This window comes from Diceros bicornis, chromosome 1 (genome assembly GCF_020826845.1).
Source record: "Diceros bicornis minor isolate mBicDic1 chromosome 1, mDicBic1.mat.cur, whole genome shotgun sequence".
In the NCBI taxonomy this organism is placed as follows: domain Eukaryota; kingdom Metazoa; phylum Chordata; class Mammalia; order Perissodactyla; family Rhinocerotidae; genus Diceros; species Diceros bicornis.
In genome coordinates this window covers 4708324-4728638 of record NC_080740.1, presented here as the reverse complement: position 1 = coordinate 4728638, position 20315 = coordinate 4708324, and the positions used below count along the sequence as shown (strand labels likewise).

At 39.9% G+C, this 20315-nt stretch overlaps 1 protein-coding gene and 1 long non-coding RNA gene across 2 annotated transcripts in view; one reads left to right on the top strand and one right to left on the bottom strand.

The window, feature by feature from the left end:
* Positions 1-539: 539 nt before the first annotated feature.
* ANKRD31 (ankyrin repeat domain 31) overlaps positions 540-20315 on the top strand; it is a 133943-nt gene continuing 114167 nt past the window's right edge. The window contains exons 1-4 of the mRNA XM_058564112.1: positions 540-732; positions 8910-8983; positions 12301-12410; positions 19756-19796. Of these exons, the coding sequence (XP_058420095.1) occupies positions 629-732; positions 8910-8983; positions 12301-12410; positions 19756-19796 (329 nt within the window). The 5' untranslated portion in view covers positions 540-628. The remainder of the gene's footprint in view (positions 733-8909; positions 8984-12300; positions 12411-19755; positions 19797-20315) is intronic.
* LOC131419231 (uncharacterized) lies at positions 6486-8444 on the bottom strand. The gene is made up of 2 exons (XR_009223175.1): positions 8349-8444; positions 6486-6760 (listed from the first exon to the last, which is right to left on the bottom strand). It is a non-coding gene; the product is annotated as an uncharacterized LOC131419231 (long non-coding RNA).

Genomic DNA, 20315 nt, shown 5'->3' with positions numbered 1-20315 from the left:
CCTGCGCTCTGTCTGCCGCACCGCCGCCTTTCTGGCCTCCCGAGCGAACGAACAGGTGAAACCGCCGAGAGCGGAGGCCACGGAGGCCGACGGCCGGAAGCCCAGAGCCGGCGGGCACGCGCCTCCAGACACTTCCGGCCACGTGCTGCGTGCGGGGTGCGGCTCCCCCTGCGGCGGCGTGCGACCCCGACGTGCGGCCGCGACTCCCCCTGCCGGTGGCGTGTGGCGGCCCCGTGCGCTCCCGACGCGCAACCCCGACGCGCGGCTCCCCCAGCGGCGACGTGCGGCGCGCGGCTCCCCCTGCCGGTGGCGTGCGGCCCCGACGCGCAGCTCCCCCTGCGGCGACGTGCGGCGCGCGGCTCCCCCTGCCGGTAGCGTGCGGCGGCCGCGTGCGCTGCCGACCTGCAACCCCGACGCGCGGCTCCCCCAGCGGCGACGTGCGGCCGCGGCTCCCCCTGCCGGCGGCGTGCGGCGCGTGGGGCCCCCGGCGCGCCTCTCCCGCCGTGCGAGGCCCCGCTCCCGCTACGAGTCCTGTTGCTAACTGGGAATTTCCGCCGGCGCTCAGAGCGTCGTGTCTTCGCGGGCAGGGGGCGTTGGAAGGAGGACGAGACCCCGAGTGCGGGCGAAGATGGAGGCGCGCGCCCAGGCCCCAGACTGGGACAGTGATGAGACGGTGGTGGAGGGCTCGGTGACGGAGAGCGACCCGGAGGAAGAGGAGCTGCCCTGGAGAAGGTGCCGGCCGCCCCGGGGTTGGCGTCGGGAGCGGGCAGGGTGAGGGGCCGTGGGGCCTGCGCGAGCTTGTCCGGAGGCCAGAGCACGAGCCCGGCCCGCAGCCCGGGACAGAGTGAGCTTCGCAGTGGCGGCCTCACGGCGGTTCCGGCAGGCCTGGAGGCCTGCCCTCCGCACAGGCCCAGCAGGCTCGGCTCTTAACTGCTCCAGCTCCCTTTGCTTCGGCGGCTGTAGCTCAGGTCTGGGGGATGGTTAGTGTCTCTCGGGAGCGTGTGTGGTGGGGACTGGATGCTTCCGGGCTGGAAACGGGTGGTCTTCCGAGGATGCCCCACAGCCGGTCGTTCGTTCCTCAGACTTGCTTGAACGTGTCGAGTCCCCTGTGCTGGATGCGGGGACGATAGAGGACGGGAGGCCACTGCCGTTGAGAAGCCTCCAGCCGGGAAGGACGCCCCAGCAGATCGTGTCAGTAGGATGTGGGGCGTCCAGCCAGGGGAGGGTGCCCAGGCTGCTCAGGAGCCGAGGGGCTCTTAACCGCGGTGGTCGTCAGAGTTTGCCGGCGTTGACTCCTGAATAGAGGCGCGACGGTGGGCCGGGAAGTGGCCAGATGGAGAGGAGGAGGTGTGCTAGAGGGGCGCTGCAGGGCGGGACAGAGCCTTGTGTCACGTGTGCCGCAGTGTACAGACAGTCGGGTCTTGCCGCAGCGGTCGAGGGCGCGGTGGGGCGCGGTGAGAGAGGAGCCTGGAGCGGGCGGTGGGGGAGGTCGTGTCAGCCCTCCGGTGCGCTGCGTGTGGCCCGGAGGGGTGCTTGGAAGATGTCACGTGGAGGAGCGGCATAACCTGATTTTCGTTCCCTCTGGCGCGCCCTCGACCAGGGCGTTTCAAATTTCAGCGCCCTTACAGATCACTCCAGAATGCCGTTAGAATGTGGATTCCGATTCAGGAGTTCTAGGGTGGGGTCTGCGATTCTCCATTTCTGACAGGGTGCTGTTAGAGCACGGATCGCCTTTTGCAAAGCAAGGCTATAGAGGTTACTCTGGGCATCAAAGTAGTAATAGACTGGGATTATGAGCTCAACTAGGAGAAAACAGTGGGAATGGAGGGAAAAGGATAAATTTGAGAAATCTTAGTAAATTTGGCAGGAGTTGGTGGTCGATAAGATATGGAGGATGGGGGAAGGGTGGCAGTAAAGGATGCTACCCAGGTTTCTGGCTCATTTATATGTAGTCACAGTAATATTTGCCCTTGTTGGTGTACAGGGAGCCTTTTGACTAATACATGGAGTTTTGTAACAACCACTATAATCAGGATCCATAACAGTTCCGTCATTCCGAAGAAAAACTCCCTTGTGCTGCTGCTTTGTAGTCAAGCCCCTTCCCCCCCATTTAAACCATTGTTCTGTACCGGTCTCTTTCTCCTCTCCTTGTGTGGCTTTAAATGACATGAATGTTAGAGCTTTTGATATTGTCTCCCAGATCCTTGAGGCTCTATTAATTTTTTTAAATTTTTTTCTCTGAATTCTTCAGACTGTATAATTTATATTTATCTTCAGGTTCACGTACTCTTTCCTTTGTCATTTCCATTCTGTTGTTGAGCCCATCTGGTGAATTTTTAATTTCAAATATTATAGTTTTCTCTTCTAAAATTTCCATCTGATTCTCTTTCATAGTTTTTATTTCTCTGCTGAGAACTCCAGTGTTTTCATCCATTTGAGGAGTGTTCACCTTTATCTCATAGGGAAGATTATAATAGCTGCTTTAAAGTGTTTGCCTTGTAATTCCAACGTCGGAGTCCTGGCGAGTGGGGAGTTGGCATCTGTTAATTATCTTTTCTCTCAAGAATTTGTTAAATTTTTCTGTTCTTTGCATGTTGAGTAATTCTGGATTATACCCTGTATATATTGAATATTATATTCTAACTCTTGGTTCTGTTAAAATCCCCTAGAAGATGTTGATTTTTGTTTGTTTTAATAGGCAGTCAGCCTGATTAGGTTCTGACTGCACATTCTGTTTTGCTTTCCGTGAGTGGTGGTTACATTAGTCCAATTTTCAGAGCCTTTACTATGCTGTTTGAGTGTAACTGTTGTACCACTCGGGTGTTATCTGGAACTTGGGCAGTAGTTAATATCATAGTTCAGTTCTCTAAGCCTTTGGTACACTGCTTTGCATCGGCTCCGCATGTCAACAGCTTGAGGTTGAGACTGGGCATTATGTTGGATTATACACAGAATTAGGTGATTCCTCTTTCCTGCTCTCTTTTCTCCAGGATTCTCATGCACTCTTCCCTCCTGATACCCACATACTGGTTCGTATGACCAGCAAGACCTAGATTTCTCTTAGCGTTAGCCTTCTTGCTGTAGACCATTTCCCTGCAGCTGGGTCCACCTTCCCGGCAAAGTGTTAAGAGAAAGAAGAAACTAAAAGAGATTCTCTCTGTCCTTTATACTCCTCAGAGTATGGTTCCTGTAGCTGGAGAGACAGGTTTTCTCTTGGGTTTTAAGTGCTCAAGATGCCATGGTTGTTAGTAGTAGAGTTTTGAGGATAACGAGAGAAAAAAAATAAAAGAAAACCCACGGATTTCCCCCACACCTTCTGGGATCTCTTTCTTTAGTCTTCTGGAGAAAGAAAGGGGGTTTCTTCTGGAGTTTTTGCTGACTGTGTCCACTGTGCAGTTCTGGGATTAGGCCTTGGCTCAAAGCTGGAGACAAAAAAAGGACCAAAAAACAAAACAAAAAAAACAAATTGCGAAACTCACTTATTACAAGGTTGTTATTTAGATTTCAACTTCAGTCCCCAATCTACTTGCTTTTGTTTATTTTTCAGATTACTCAGGTAGCTTTTTAAAATATTCTACCAGAGTTTTTAGTTGTAATGCGTGGAGAAAGGCTATAGATGGCTCACTTTATCTTGGCTGGCCAATCTATTTTTTTTTTCTCACTCTGATTCACTTTAAAATGATTCTCTGCAGTGCCATAGAAACATCATTCTTTCAGACCTTGTAGCCCAAGGTTGAAAATTAGTATTCTTTTTGTTGGCATGGCAGTACACTCAAAGTCTAAGCATTGCTGGAGCTGAGTGCCATTGTTTTCTGATTTTTTCCTTCATCTTCTTTGCTTACTTGTATGCGGTTCATTATGGCTGGTTTTCACACACAAGCTCCCAACTTTGACTGGAATGAGGGGCACAGGTCCTAGTAGAGCAGAGATCTCTAACAGGTAAAACATTACACAGTTTCACATAGCTAAATAATCCTTACATGTTGCAGCTAGTAAAGTCTTTTTGCCAAGAACTGAGAAAGGGTTCAGTGACCTTTGGGACTAGAAAAGGCAAGGCTTTCAAAGAATCAGGATGCCAGGTGTTGACTGTGGCTGAAATTGCACTCTTTGGTCCTAGCCCTCCCTCTAGAAACTGTGGCCTAAAATGCATCCAGTCCTTTTTGTGACTCGGTAGGTGTTGCTCCTAATCTTCTGTAAAAGTTCATGTTGCTGACTAATAAGGTGTTGTTTGCTTGGTGTTTGTTTTCTAAGAGGCAGGATTCATTTTTCTTATATGTACCCTGGGAACTTTTTATCAACTGGTATTTTCTGTCTCTGAACAGGTGGGTGAAGGGATAGGGATAGATGCTAGACTTCTCTAAATAGACATTGTTTTGTACATTTGTCTTTGGAATGATGTAAGTGGTTTACATAATTATACGACAAAATTAAATCAACATAAAAGAGAATTTCTAAAAAGCAAAAGCAAGATGAAACAATAGAACCTAATTAGGTATTGATTTGGTAGCATAATTACAGGAAAAGAAATTATTTTAAGTGCCTTTAAAACATAGAATTTAGCTGTACATGCTGAACAAGATGTACTCTAAGGACATAAAGAATTAAAAAATAACTTTTTTTCAGTAATCCCATTGTTAATGATAACGTTAGTATTATGGACTCTAAATATAATATCCCGTTCAAAGGAACCAAGCCTCCGTGAGAAATGACCAGTTCCAGGTCTAAGGCAGGAGACGTATGAGATGAGCCTGGAACATCTTACTCTGGGAAGCTGGGGAAGACTAGTGGTGTATTAGTTTGCTCGGGCTGCCACAAAAATACCATAGACTGGGTGGCTTAACCAACAGAAATTTATTTTCTCACAGTTTAGAAGCTGGAAGTCCAAGATCAAGGTGCTGGCTGGGTTGCTTTCTCCTGATAACTCTCTCCTTGGCTTACAGATGGCCACCTTCTTACCGTGTCCTCGTATGGTCTTTCCTCTGTGCGATGTATCTCTGGTGTCTCTCTCTCTCCGTATATGGGCGCCAGTCATGTTGGATTAGAGCTTCACCCTTATGGCCTCATTTAACCTTAATTATCTCCTTAAAGGTCCTGTCTCCAAATACAGTCACATTGAGAGTTAGGAATTCAACATATGAATTTTAGGGGGACAGAATTCAGTCCATACAAGTGGTTTCACGTCAAACAAACCACAAACCACTTTGAAGAGGCTCTAACTAGCTAAAATAAGGACAATTTGAGCATTGACAAGAATAATAACAGCAGTGGATTTAAATCTATGAGTTAAGAATGGTCTTTAAAAAAACTTACTTCGCTATCTGAAAACTGGTAAAGAAAGAGAAGCAGGCATTTTTCTTGCCTTCCCTATGCAAACACCAAGTAATGTGGCTGAGTAACGTGGCTTAACTGAGTAATTATATAGTTGATGAGTGGAAGTTTTTCTTTTAGTATGTATGTCTGTTAATAAATTAAGAAAGTGATAAAGTAGAATATCGCCATTTTATATGCTATACTCCTAATAAAATAGTGAATAGATCTAGGCAGTGGTCATCACTGGCTACTAAATCACGAAAAGAGTGACAGCCATGCTGTTGAGCATGTGGCATCTGCCTATCACCAGGAGTAGAAATCCAGACACTGCTGCCCGCTGCATCTTGGTATCCGAGTCACCAAGGAAAACACAGTGTAGTCAAGCACTGTCTGGAACAACACTTTACTCAGAAAAGAGAGCAAGATCAGCTTCAGTAGTGGGCATTGGTCTGCCATGGCCAGTGGTCACTGTCTGCAGGTGCTGTGGGGCCACTGGCCTCACACATCCGTCCTCTGCCACAGAATAAAGGACTTCATCCTCTCCCACAGAGGACAGATGTAGTAATGGGGTTGGCCAGGTGCCATATCACACACACGCTTAAACAGAACAAAGGATTGCATATTGAGTCTGAAACAGGGAAAGAGATTCCCACACAAGGTGTTAAGTCCGCCATAGGCTGGGAGGATTCTTTACCTCTTGGTAAAAAAGTGTTCCAGGCCCAAGGCTGAGATGGGGTTGAAAGAGTGTATTACGTACAAGACTGCCTCTCCCAACGCATACTTCATCATCTCCTGTAGGAAGTACACGTGTGCGCCCCCAAATTGAACTTGAATCAGATCAAACCTCTAGATCTAATAAGCAGTTTACAGGAAATATACCGGACAGAGGAACATGTTAAGTGACATGCAATCAGCAAATCCAAAATGTGGGAAACTATAGGAAGAACAACCCAGTTTGTTCAACAAATAAATTGCAAAGTTGGGTGTGGGGGAAGGAGTAGTTTATAGTTTTAAAAAGAGACTTAAGAGACATAGCAACCAAATGCAGTGCATGCACCTTGTTTGGATCCTAATTTGAACAAAACAACCATAAAAAGAGACATTTGGGGAAATGCAACTACAATCTGTTTATTAGTTTCCTGCTGCTGTATAATAACTTACTCTAAAACTTAGCGTCTTAAAACAATAAACATTTATTATCTTATAGTTTCTTTGGGTCAGGAATCTAGGAGTGGCTTAACTGAGTCGTCAGACTTAGGGACTCACAAGGCTGCATTCATCTCAAGTCTTCATGAGAAGGATCCACTTCCTACGTGGTACTTGTAAGATTTAGTTCCTCTTTGTCTGTTGAATTGAGGCCTTGATTCCTCTCTGTTGACTGGAGGTCTCCGTTAGTTTCTTGCTACATACGCTTCTCCACAGGGCGTTTCACAACATGGCAAGCTGGCTTCTGTGAGAGGGAAGAAGCGGGAGAATAAGAGAGGGAGAGCAAGATGGAAGCCAGTGTCTTTTTGTGACCTAGTCTCAGAAGTAACAACATCCCAACATATGTGTTGTATTCCGTTCTTTAGAAGAGTCGCTGGCTCTAGTCGATACTCAAGGGAGGGTTTATACAAGGGCATAAATACCAGGAGCCGTTTTAAAGGCTGCTTACTGCAGACTGTAAATTTAACAATATGAAGAGATTATTGGCTTGTTTTAGGTATGATAATGATGGTTATTTTTTAAAGGTGTGACTGTTATGGTTATCTTTGAAGAGTCCTTATCTTTTAGAGTTGCATACTGAAATATTTCCACATGAAATGGAATAAGATGTCCAGGATTTACTTCAAAATAATCCAGTGGTAGACTGGCAGAGGATAGAGAGGATGGCAGAGGGATTATAGAGAAAACAAGATTGGCTGTGTACTGATAATTGTTGAACCTAGATGATGAGGATGCTGTTGTCTCTTTTTGTGTTGCTGTTTGTAATTTTCCATAAAAAAGTAAAAAGCAAAATGAACAAGTAAGTAAATAAACAAAAAAAACCCCCTTAGTACCAAATCATATATTCATGTCTTAGTACACCATTACATTCTTGGATTCTGGAAAAGTTTTTTAAAATTTTATTTTTTATTGTGGTAAAATATATATAACATTAAATTTATCACTTTAACCATTTTTAAGTATACAGTTCAGTGGCATTAAGTACATTCACGTTGTTGTGCAAACATCCCCATTATCCATCTCCAGAACGTTTTCATCTTCCCAAACTGATACACTGTTCCCATTAAACAATAACTCCCCATTCCTCCCTGCCCTCAGCCCCTGGCAACCACCCTTCTACTTACTGTCTCTGTGAGTCTGACTACTCTGGGTACCTCATATAAGTGGAATCATGCACTATTTCTCCTTTGATGTCTGGCTTATTTCACTTAGTATATTATCTTTAAGGTTTATCCATGTTGTAGCATGTATCAGTATTTCCTTCCTTTTTAAGGCTGAATAATATTCCATTGTGTTTATGTACCACATTTTGTTTATCCACTCATCTGTTGATGGTCACATGAGTTGCTTCTACCTTTTGGCTATTGTGAATAATGCTCTGAACTTGAGTGTACAAATATCTGTTGAAGTCCCTGCTTTCAGTTTTTTGTGTACATACCCAGAAATGGAATTACAGGATCAAATGGTAGTTCTATGTCTAATTTTTTGAGGAACCACCATAATGTTTTCCACAGTGGCTGTACCATTTTACATTCCCATCAGCAATGCACAAGAGTTGTAGTTCCTCTATATCCTTGCTAACTCTTGTTTTGTGTTTTGTTTTTGCTTTTGATCACAACCATCCTAATGGATGTGAAGTCGTATCTCATTATGGTTTTGATTGGCGTTTTCCTAATGTTTAGTAGTGTTGAGTATCTTTTCATGTGCTTATTGGCCATTTGTATATCCTCTTTGGAGAAATGTCTGTTCAAGTCCTTTGCCCTTTTTGAATTCTGTAAATATTTTTTAAACAGAAAAGATAAACACTTAAGTTTGCCCAGTAGCATACTCACCATGGTGTATCATTATTATTCTTAGTTTTGTGTCTCTCCCTAGATTTGAAGCTTCTTGATGGCAAGGACTGTGTGTCTTCTGTCTTACCTCAGTGCTGCCTAGAACATAGTGGGAAGTGAATACAAAAATTAAAGAAATTCTGTCATTGTGTATTCTGAAAACATACGCTCAGACTTAACTCTGGAATTTTAATCTCAAATTCTCTGTGGTATAGAGAAATGTGAAGGAAAAAACCCACCAGCACTGGTCCTTGAAATCTTCTTCTCCTTTCTTGTCTGTTCAAAAACAATATTGATATTTGTCCCTTACTCCCAAATATTAAAAATAGCAGAATATTTGTAAAAATGAATATGACCGTATGAGTAAGTCTTTATTTTTCATCTTGGATAAATTTTTAATTAAAAGATACATTTCTGAAAAAATACTTTGACATAGAAATATTAGTAGTGGTGGAACTAAAAATTTTAGCAAGTTTAGGTATAATAAATGACAGTTAAATTGTTACTCTTTGTTTAGGAAACATGATAATAATCTGTACTTTCTTTTTTGATATTTGAAAGGTTGCTCTTTGATCAAGATACATCTCTTCGATCTGAATTCAGTCTCCATCCTGGTATAAGTGGAACGTGTGAAGGTGAGAAAGAATTCTTTTCACTAAATAGTCCCTTTAATTTCCCAAGTGTTATTATTCCATTAACTTCTCCTTTTATATTTAGTCTTGTTCTTTAACTTTACAGAGTTAGTTTCTTATAGGCATCAATAAGTCTGTTATTATAAGAACAGCAATGGGGATTGTAACTTCTGGAAGATGTTTACGACTCCTAGAGAGGGCTACAGAGATATGAAGGTGGCATTTAGATAGCTCTTCTCCCCCTACAAACCTCCAGCTTAACCCTAGAACGTGCCTATTTGCAAGAGTAAGGAGTACTTTTTAATAACCAGTCTGATTCTTTCAGACTAAAATTAAGGTACAAATATCCTTGGTTTATATTTTAATTTAATTTACTTAATTTTTTATTGAGGTATAATTGAAGTATAGCATTATATTAGTTTCAGGTGTACAACATAATGATTTGATATTTGTATGTAATGCAAAATGATCACAAGTCTAGTTAACATAGTCTATTATGTAAGTCTAGTTAACATAGTCTATTATGTTAGTCTTGTTAACATAGTCACACAATAAGTGTAGGTATATATATTTTTAAAAAGTGCCTTTCACTTACCAGTTCTCCACACTTCCTGAGTCTACTTCTCTGTCAATTTAAATGCTTCTAGAGAAATCTGTCACTGATTGTCACTGTTCAAAAAGATCGATTCTGCAGTAGCTGTTTAAATGATAGGTTATTTCCTTTTAAGATTTCTTGCTGTGAGCCATTTGTTGTTTTGGAGGATGTCTGGAAATAGGTGTAGAATAGAAGAAAAATTTCCTAAACACCAAGAAGATCTTCTTTTATGTATAGTTCAGAAAGTCTTTTTGCTGTACATCATCTCACCTGATACCCCAATGGTAAATTACAGTTTCGTCTTGGAGTGATTTTCCTACCTGTAATTGGAAGGGACAGTGTGTAATATTGGTCTCTAGAAGGTGTTCTCATGATGTATAAAGTGCTACTAGGAAGAAGTTAGAGGTCTGTTTTAATATTCCAACCAAGTTTTTTTCTTTCTTTTTCTTTTCTTTTTCTTTCCTTTTCAGAATGGATAGACCTGTATTGTTTTTGCTAATTATTAAAAGTATAAAATATTTTTAAAATACAGAATTATATAATGTAGAAAGTGAAAGGTCCCATCCCTTACTCTTCTTTATAATTCTGCTCCCAATAATTGCTAGTGTTTAGTATTTGTATATCCTTCTAGACTTTTGTATGCCAATATGTATCTTTTTTCATAATTGGTATTGTATTACATATATTTCTTTGCGTGCTATCTTGATCTACCTCAACCTTTTAAATTTTGCTACCTGTTATTCCGTTGCATGATGTACTATGTCATAAATTGATTGTATTTTTGATGTTTTCAATACTATAACAAATATGAATTTTCTAATACTTGTACCTTTGGCTGCTTTTCTGATTATTTCCTTAGAGTAACTAGCTAAAATTAGATTTGCTTTTAAAGGATGTACACCTGTCAGATCTTGACATATGTTGCCTCTTAAAAGAGATCCTTTTTTGCTCTAGATCCAATACAGGACATATTTAGTCTTTGCCAAACTGCTAAATAAAAAGTATCTGATTATTTTAGTTTGCATTTTTTAAGAATACCACAGTTAGGCATATTTTAATATTGACCATTCATAGTTACTTTTTGTGTGTATGTGAATTGCCTTATATGTCTCCTAATTATTCTCATTTTATTACTGATTTATAAGAGCATTTTATATATTAAGGGTAGCAAAACTTTGTCATATGTTGCAAATAGTTTTACCCAGTTTCCTAGTTTTCTTTTAATGCTATTCATGATATATTTGTGTAGAAATTTTAAGTTTTTATATACTAAAATCAGGCAGTATTTTCTTTTAAGATTTCTTCATTTCTTCAAACTTAGAAGTATTTTACCTGCTTCAAGACCATATATTTTATTTTATCTTTATTTCCACTTATTATATTTATAGTTTTTACATTTATATCTTTAATCTCTTTTGAATATTTTTGCAAATGGGAAGGTAGGTCTCTAACTTCATTTTTTCAAATGGTTAATCAATTGCCCCAATATTATTTATTGAATAATACATCTTGTTACCACTGTTTAAAATACCGTTATTATTATCTATTAAATTCCCAGATATATATAGGTCTGTTTCCCACTTTTTGTTTTGTTTCATTGATCTATTTGACTGTTTCTACTCATGCGGGATCCTACATTATTTTATCAACTGTAGCTTTATCTGGTAGGGAGGATATCCTCCTACACAGAGTAGATGGCTGCAGCATTCATCCTAAACTCTTTTGGTACAAATAGCCAGCTCAGTGAAGTATGAAACGTGACCCACTGCGAGCTTCCAGTTTACCCTCTTCCGTCTGTTGTTGGTGGGATTTGCTCTGAGCTGGATGGCTTTCTGGGATTCTGATGGAAGAAATCCATATAGTTACTTCTGAAGGAGTCCCTCCTTTTCCTATGTTGAGTAACAAGCTGTTTACCAATGTTTGGTTTCCCTGTGATCCATTTCCATCTTTTATTTCATTTATTTATTTATTTTTTAATATTTGTAAGTCAGTCTTTTTATTTATTTATTTATTTTTATTTTTATTTTTATTTCTCCCCCAAAGCCCCAGCAGACAGTTGTATGTCATAGCTGCACGTTCTTCTAGTCGCTGTATGTGGGACGCAGCCTCAGCATGGCTTGAGAAGCGGCGCGTTGGTGCGCGCCGGGATCCGAACCCGGTCCGCCAATAGCAGAGTGGGCGCACTTAACCGCTAAGCCACGGGCCGGCCCTCCATCTTTTAATCTATACTGAATCTATTTCCTTTTTTCCCGTTGCTGCTTCAGATTTTTTTTTTTTTAAACTAATCATTTCTTTGGATTCTTTTTAGGAACTGGAAAGGGAAGAAAAGTTAAAGTATGGGCTCAATTTGCCATCTTGAAAACGGATACTCTGACTTTCCTTGAATTATATACTGGCATTATGAGTTTTAAAAAATGACCTGAAATGAAATAAAAAAAGTATTCTTTCTAGTGGGGTTTAAATCTATATAGTTTTCTATACATAGCCTTTGCATTCATTCTCTTGAAACAAAGAAATATCAAGTATTATTTTATTCAGTATAGTATATGTGTTTCTTTCTAGTTAATAATTTAAAAACTTTGACGCATAAAAGTGGTAGTTAGGAAATTATGATTTACAAAATGATTTTTAATGGCATTTTGCTGTGTCTATAAAATCCTTGGGTTGTTGTCAAAGCAGAGCAATAAAACTGTTGCAAATGATTTATGATTATATTTCATTCTAGGCACACCTTCTCCTGAGATTCAACTTGGGTTCAAACTCCAAGAGGATCCACAAGCGCAAATGAGTGAAAATAAGACGATGCCTGTTCTTAGTGAGGATGCAGTCTTACGGGTGTGTAGCATATTAATTAAATACCTACTGAATAAAAATTGAAAGTGCTGTTTCAAAGAGTGGCAAATCACTAACGATTAATTCTTTTTGTCTGTTATTTTGCTTCTTCTTTCTTATTCAGTTTTTTCTCCTTTCTTAGCCAGTCATTCTGTTTCTTTGCTGCAACTTTAGTGAAAGCCGGTTGTTTAGAAGGGGGAGAGGTTAAAATATTTCCTTTCTTCCCTTCTTTCCTTTATTTTTCTCTCTTTTTGGCGGTGATGTGGAAGTGAGAGAAACAGAAGGTTAAAATAGGATATAATAATTACAATTTTCATCTCCATTGTATGTCAGAGGTTATCTTAAATTTGTGAAGAAGATACTAGTCTGTGTGGTATAATTTGAGATATAAAAAGGCCCCTCTGAAAGGCCTTTCTGTTGTCCTATGTATATGTGCATGTGTGTGTGTGTACACACATTTTTATTTGTTTTTAAATGCAATCAGCCTGGGGAAAGATGAGGGATGATTTGGTTAGCACCTTGGCATAAATAAGTTAGCTAACCAGAGACACTTACAAAGTCTTAAGGAATGGAAGGGAAAATCCTTACTTTTTTGTGTGTGTGTGTGTGAGGAAGATCAGCCCTGAGCTAACATCCATGCTAATCCTCCTCTTTTTTTTTTTTTTCCCCCTGAGGAGGATTGGCCCTGGGCTAACATCCATGCCCATCTTCCTCTCCTTTATATGGGACGCTGCCACAGCATGGCCTGACAAGCGGTGCATTGGTGCACGCCCCGGATCTGAACCCGGGTGGCCAGCAGCGGGGCGTGCGCGCTCTTAACCGCTACACCACGGGGCTGGCCTCTGAAACATTGCTATGTTTTGTTTTGCTTGTTCTTTTTTGTGAGGAAGATTAGCCCTGAGCTAACATCCGTGCCCATCTTCCTCTACTTTATATGGAACGCCACCACAGCATGGCTTGACAAGCGGGGACATCAGTCTGCACTGGGAATCCGAACTTGTGAACCCTGGGCCGCCAAAGCAGAGCACGCGCACTTAACCACTATGCCACGGGGCCAGCCCTGAAAATCCGTACATTTTAATAGCAGAAACTGACAGCAGTTCCAAAGAGTGAGTGGGAGGATCTATTTAATATTGTACCTAGGAACGTGTGTCACTTGACTTGTCTGATCAAAAGAGAAAAATTCAACATCAAGTATTTGTTCTTGAATCTGAGATGTCTATAATTAGCTTCTAATAATTTGGTGAAAAATCAGTTTTGCACTGAGTTAAGAAAAAAGAGCATTTTTCCCCTTTAGCTTCAGTAACTGAAATGGGAAATAATAGTTTTTTTTCAGTTTATTTCAGAAGCATTTGCTATGTGACTGTTGTACCAGGCTCTAGATTGTACCTCAGAACAGTGATTTTGAAAGCTTGATTATCAGACTCATTTGAGTAGCTTTTTAAAAATATAGACTCCCAGACCCGTACTTGGGTGGAACCTAGGAATCTCTGTTTTTCAAAAGCCTCCCAAGTAATTTCTGATGATCAGCTAGCTTGAAACAATTGCCTTAGAGGACTTGAATAGTTAATGAATGTATCTTTCAAAGATTTATCATCAGATAGTAAATCAGCCATCTGCTGCTTATGGGCTTGTAAAATTAGGATAAGAAAAGCAAATGAAGGACTTGATATTTGTCCCTCTTTTTTCTCCTTCATTGAAATTCATTGGTAGTAAAATAGATACCTTCTTTAACTTTCTCCTGCCCTTCCTTTTTGTTAGATCATATAACCAAAGTGTTTAAACATCTGTAGCAAACTTCAGTTAATATTATTTTAAAAATTGACATGTATTGCTACTTTCACAGTTTTTCCTTTAATTCTATGAAAATAAGCCTTTAGAAGTTTAACTATATGAGGGAAATTGATTTTATCAAATAAAGAAATGGAGAGACCAGAAAGAGTGCTTTCCCAGAGTTATTTAAAGAAAAAATATATTGTTTTATAACTTGAATTTGATTTCTAAATAAATTTTAAATAATTACTAAACAGATTTTTAAATAAATTCTTCCTTAATACTCAGATACAGTATTGATATTTCAACTTCAAAACAGACTATTTTAGAAATGATGGGCTACTTTAAATAAGAACAAACTGTAAAGAAATAGAGGATCTTTGGTTTGACATACACCATGCTAATTTTTAAAAATACAGATAGCAGTCTTTTAAAATATTTCATACTCATCATTTTTATTGGGTCTTGCAATACCTTTCCTTGTTCTTTACAGGTGCTATATGGGAAGCAGTTTTTCAACTTTCCTTAGAAAAACTTTGATCTTGTTTGGAGAGTTTAGTAATATCTGAAGAGATCATTGGAGACAGTGGTGTCTATCAAAATCAGGAGATGTGATGGCTAGGCCAGGTAGTTGGTCAGACATTTTTCTGGGAGTGTCTGTGAGGATGTTTTTGAATGAGATTAGCATTAAATCAGTGGATTTGAGTAAAGCAGATTACACTCCATAATGTGGTTGGACCTCATCTAACTTGTTGAAGGCCTGAATAGAACAGAATACCAGCCTCCCTGAGCAAGAGAGAATTCTCCAGCAGACAGCCTTCAGACTTCATCTGCACCATCTGCTTTCCTGGGTCTTGAGCGTGATGGCCCACACTGCAGATTTGGACTTGCCAGTTTCCATAATCACGTTAGCCAGTTCCTTGTAATAAATCTCTTTCTGTGTATGTACATATCCTATTGGTTCTGTTTCTCTGGAGAACCCTGACTAATACAGGGGGTATCACTGGTCTTATCATAATCAGTTTTTGATCATCTGGAGAATCCTTATTTGACAGGGAATAATAATTATTCAATCTTGTGGTTATTCCCAGCAGGCTGCTTCTTCCACTTCCTGCTCTCTGAAGCATGGGACTTTTTATCTCAAAGTTATACATCCAGGTTGAATCTCACTTCTCCATTTTGTAGCTTCCACCTTTTACCCTTATTCGTATGTAGAGATGAAATTAGTTAAAATGAACATTAAACAGAACCTTGAAAGGGAAATGAACAACCGGAGGCTTGTTTGATGGCCAACGCAAGAAGGATTGTGGTTGGCAAGACTAGAGCTTGTGGAGAGATTTTGTATACGGTCATGCATCACTTAATGACAGGGATCCTGTCTGAGAAATGCGTGGTTAGGCGATTTTGTCATTGTGCAAACATCACAGAGTGTACTTACATAAACCTAGATGGTACAGCCTACTACACACCTAGGTTATATGGTACTAATCTTATGGGACCACCGTTGTATACGTGGTGTGTAGTGGACCAAAACTCATGCAGCACATGACTGTATAAATACTAAAGGGTCTTTATAAGCCCGAGGAGGCAGGTAACATTCTCTCTCACTAGCTCCCTCTGTGAGGCATAAGTAGGTGGATTTTCAAAACTTAGGGAACCACTTGACTCTGGGGGGGATCAGAATTGTCTACCTCAAAATATGTCTCTTTACCTTGACTGTTTTTAAGAACAAAAGACTCTGAAAGATGGGGCCGGCCTGGTGGCGTAGTGGTTAAGTGCATGTGCTCCGCTTCGGCAGCCTGGGGTTCGCAGGTTCGGATCCTGGGCATGCACCGACGCAGCACTTGTCAAGCCATGCTGTGGCGGTGTCCCATATGAAATAGAGGAAGATGGGCACAGATGTTAGCCCAGGGCCAGTCTTCCTCAGCAAAAAGAGGAGGATTGGCATCAGATGTTAGGTCAGGGCTAATCTTCCTCACACACAAAAAAAGACTCTGAAATTTGAAACTTTGACCTCCCTCCCACTAACTGCCTAAAAGAAATTTAAGATAGAAGGCCTGTCCTCAGGGCAGGCCATCACTATAGATAAGTCTGGGTATCGATAGACTGGGAGGGTCCTTGCCAAGCCCATTCTTATCAGTGTTCTATTGACCAAACATTTGCTTTTCTACCTCCATGTGAGTTGCCTTCCTCCCCTTTGAAGTCCCAAACCACTACCCCCAACAACTTCCTTTGTCTTTAGCTGAAGATGCTATTTGAGATGAGAGCCTCTGCCGTTTTGGTGAGTTACTCAGATTTCTTGGGTCTCTCCGAGGTGTACATGTTATAAAACTTTGTTTGATTTTCTCCTGTTATTCTGTCTCACGTCATTTTAATTCCTAGCCCAGGCAGAAGGACGCAGAGTGGGTAGAGGATGTGTCTTCCTCCCCTACAGCTCTCCTGTGCTGGTTTCTAATGCCGTTGACGTGCCTGTCCTGACTCTTGAACTTGGCCTGCTTCAGTTCTTAGGCTCCTGGAATTGCTGTCTCTGCCCAGAGTTGCCACTGCTTAGTAGTGTTTTGGGAAGGAGTGGGATGAAAACAGGGCTTTAGTGCCTGACTCAGCCAGAGTAAAAACAGTTCTCATTCAGTGGTTAAGTCATTTTGTGTTTAAGTTGTATTTAGATACTAGTGAGAAGAATTTAAAATGATCATTTCAACATTTAAGAACAGTGAAGCAATGTAGAGATGATATCATACATCCAGATGAAACTCTCTAAAAGGCAATCATATAGATATTTGGAAATATTAAAAAATATTTATGTAGGTAACCAAATTTGGGTACCTCAGTCTGAGAGAAAGGTATTTTAAACAAATGTTTTCAGTAATTCATCAAGACAATTAATACCAGGAATGTGTATTCTGCTCTACTGAATGGGAGGATAGTTTGTGTGAGACAACTGATGCCTTGTGGAGAGCCCGAGTTGGTCAGGCTGATCTGGCTGGCCAGGCTTCTTCCATTCCACTCCCAGTAATCTGTGATTCGGTCAAGAGAATGATCTCAGATAGTACAGGATTGTTTTTGGGTTAAGGATGTGTAAATAGATTTGCTTCTTTTCCTGATCCTCCAATGAACACAATTAATTTAAACTCTCACCTCTCACACCGTACCCTCAACAGATAAAACAAAACTCTAGAATTTAGTGGCCTGGTCAAAATACAAGAGTGTAGGGTCAGGAGCAAAATGGAAGTCACATATATCAAAAGGATAGATAGCAATTTAGATCCCTTAAGAAAGAATTGATTGAAGTGTATCCTTGCATTTTGTTAATTAAGGAATGAACAACTACGGCCTGTATTATATTCAGAGGCATTCGCTCCTGAGTGGTATTTCTGCCTATGGAGGAGGAAAAAAATCAGCTCTTAGGAGCAGACTTCCTTCTTACTTGCTCTTTTATTTTTTGCATTTTCTTTATGTTGGTAGGGTCAAGTGAATAATTAGCCCTCAACAGGAAAAGTCACTGGTCCTATAGTAAGATAAATTAAGTGGCTATTACAGATTTGAATAAATTGCTTTGTGGAGACTCAGAAATATCTAGTAAGTGTATATGTAGACTCTGTTTAATTCTTGGAAGTTTCTAGGTTTACTTCTTGAAATTCTTTCTTCTCTCTGGGCCTCAGAGCTCTGTAACCTCTGCTTGGGAAGTATATCTATGTGGAACCAATGTGACAACCTTGAGGTATGTAAGGATGCATTATCAGTAAATAACAATGAACATTAATTGGAGAAGATTGAAGTTCTCACAGTATTTAATTGTGTTTTCTTGTTGTTATGGCTGTTTCAGTGATCAAAAAATGCTTGGAAGTTCAGGCTAATGGCTTTATATTCAGAAAGCTATATTGTTGATCGTAGAAGCAAACACAGAGGGCCCCTAAAGAGAGATCTTTTTCTTCAGATCTTCTTTGATGCTAGCAAGATATTTAAGGCAAGGATTCCTTTTAAAGTGATGAAAGCCAGTATGCTTTGAAGTCTTGAAATGGAAGCATTTTATCAGTGCATTTTATCTTTTTTGAAAGGGACACAACAACTTCAGATTTTCTCGCATGATTCGAGAATTAGGCAGAATCCATTTAGCATTTAACACTGTAACACAAAGGGTGTATAATTTCTGGCCTTTAGGGGAAATGTTAGAACTGAGAACCTGATAAGAATGGCTCATCAGAACCATTATGGATTAATGAACTAGGAGAAGGGAAAAACTAGGAATAAAAAGAAGGAACGCTCTGTTTCTATTTACTTAAGTTCCACAAATTCTTTTATAGAAAAAAGTTAGGACAAGAAACTAAACGTAAGAGCCAAAACTGTAAAACTATTAGAAGATGACGTAGGAGAAAAGTACTATGGCTGAATTTGGCAGTGATTTCTTGGATATGAAAGCACAGGCAACAAAAGAAAAAAATAGGTAAGCTAGACTTCATTAAAATCAAATACCTTTGTGCATCAAAGGACACTATCAACAGAGTGACAAGGCAACCCAAGGAATGGGAGAAAATATTTGTAAATCATATAGCTGATGAGGGATTTATACCCAGAATATATAACTTACAACTAACAACAAAAAACAAACAACCTGATTAAAAAATGGGCAAAGGACATGAATTGACATTTCACCAATGAAGATATACAAATGGCCAATAAGCACATGAAAAGATGTTCAGCATCATTAATGATTGGGGAGATGTACATCAGAACCACAATGAGTTACCACCTCACACTCATTAGTATGACTGTTATCAAAAAACAAAATAACAAGTGTGGGTGAGGATGTAGAAAAATTGGAATTCTTGCTCATTGCTGGTGGGAAATGTAGAATGGTGGAGCCACTGTGGAAAATCGTATGGTGATTCCTCAAAAAATTAAACATAGTATTACCATATGATCCAGAAATTCCACTTCTGAGTATATGCCAAAAATAGGTGAAAGCTAGGACTTGAAAATATTTTTGTACATCTACATTCATAGAAGCATTCACAATAGCCAAAAGGTGGAAGCAACCCATGTGTCCACTGAGAGATGAGTGGATGACCCAAATATACATACATGCAATGGAATATTATTTAGCCTTAAAAAGGAAAGAAATACTGATATATTCTATAACATAGATGAACCTTGAAGACCTTATACTAAGTGAAATAAGCCAGTCATAAAAGGACAAATATTCTATGATTCTTTTTATATGACGTACTGAGGGTAGTCAAATTCTTAGAGACAGAAAGTAAAAGAGTGGATACTGGGGGCTGGGCGAGGGGTGAATGGAGACTTAGTGTTTAATGGGTATGGAATTTCACCTGGGGGAGATGAAAAAGTTCTGGAGATGGATGATGATGATGGTTGCACATCAATGTGAATGTACATAATGCCACAGAACTATACATTTAAAAATGGTTAAAATGGTAAATTTAATGTTATATAAATTTTACCACAATAAAAAAAGACACTAAGAAAGAATAACATAAGAATAATCTTAAGTGTTGCTTATCTTGTTGTATTGGATTAGTATTCATCAGTTGGAAAAAACGGCTGTTTTTCTTCCTAGCAACCTCAAGATGAAATGGAACAAAATCAATCTCTGTTACAGTAAGTATACTAGTTTTTGGCTTGTTATATTGTAGGTACCTTTTGTCATTTTGCACATCTAAAATCAGTCTTCATTTTCTTAAAAGTTTTGGAATTATTGTGTATTTTTGAATAATTGCCTCTTTAAGAAGCATAAATGTATGTTATTTTACAAACATTCTAGATAAGTTTCATTTCATAAGAAAGATTGAATTAGATTGTCTATTCTCTGTCTATTACTATTGTTAAAAAGGCAGATTTATAGCATAGCATGAAGGAAGAATTTGTAGAGCTGTTGAAATTAGACTTTGTACAGCTGTTATACTTTAAAGACTTGATTCTTTCAGTTCTTTTACAATACTGTCTTTCAAAGTATGGTCTCTAGACCCCCTGGGAGTCCCCAAGACTCTTTCAGAGGGTCTGTGAGGTCAAAACTATTTTCAGAATACTACTAACAAATTATTTGCCTTTGTCACTGTATTGACATTTGCACTTATAGTGCTAAAGCAAATGGTGGGTAAAATGCTGGAGCCTTAGTAG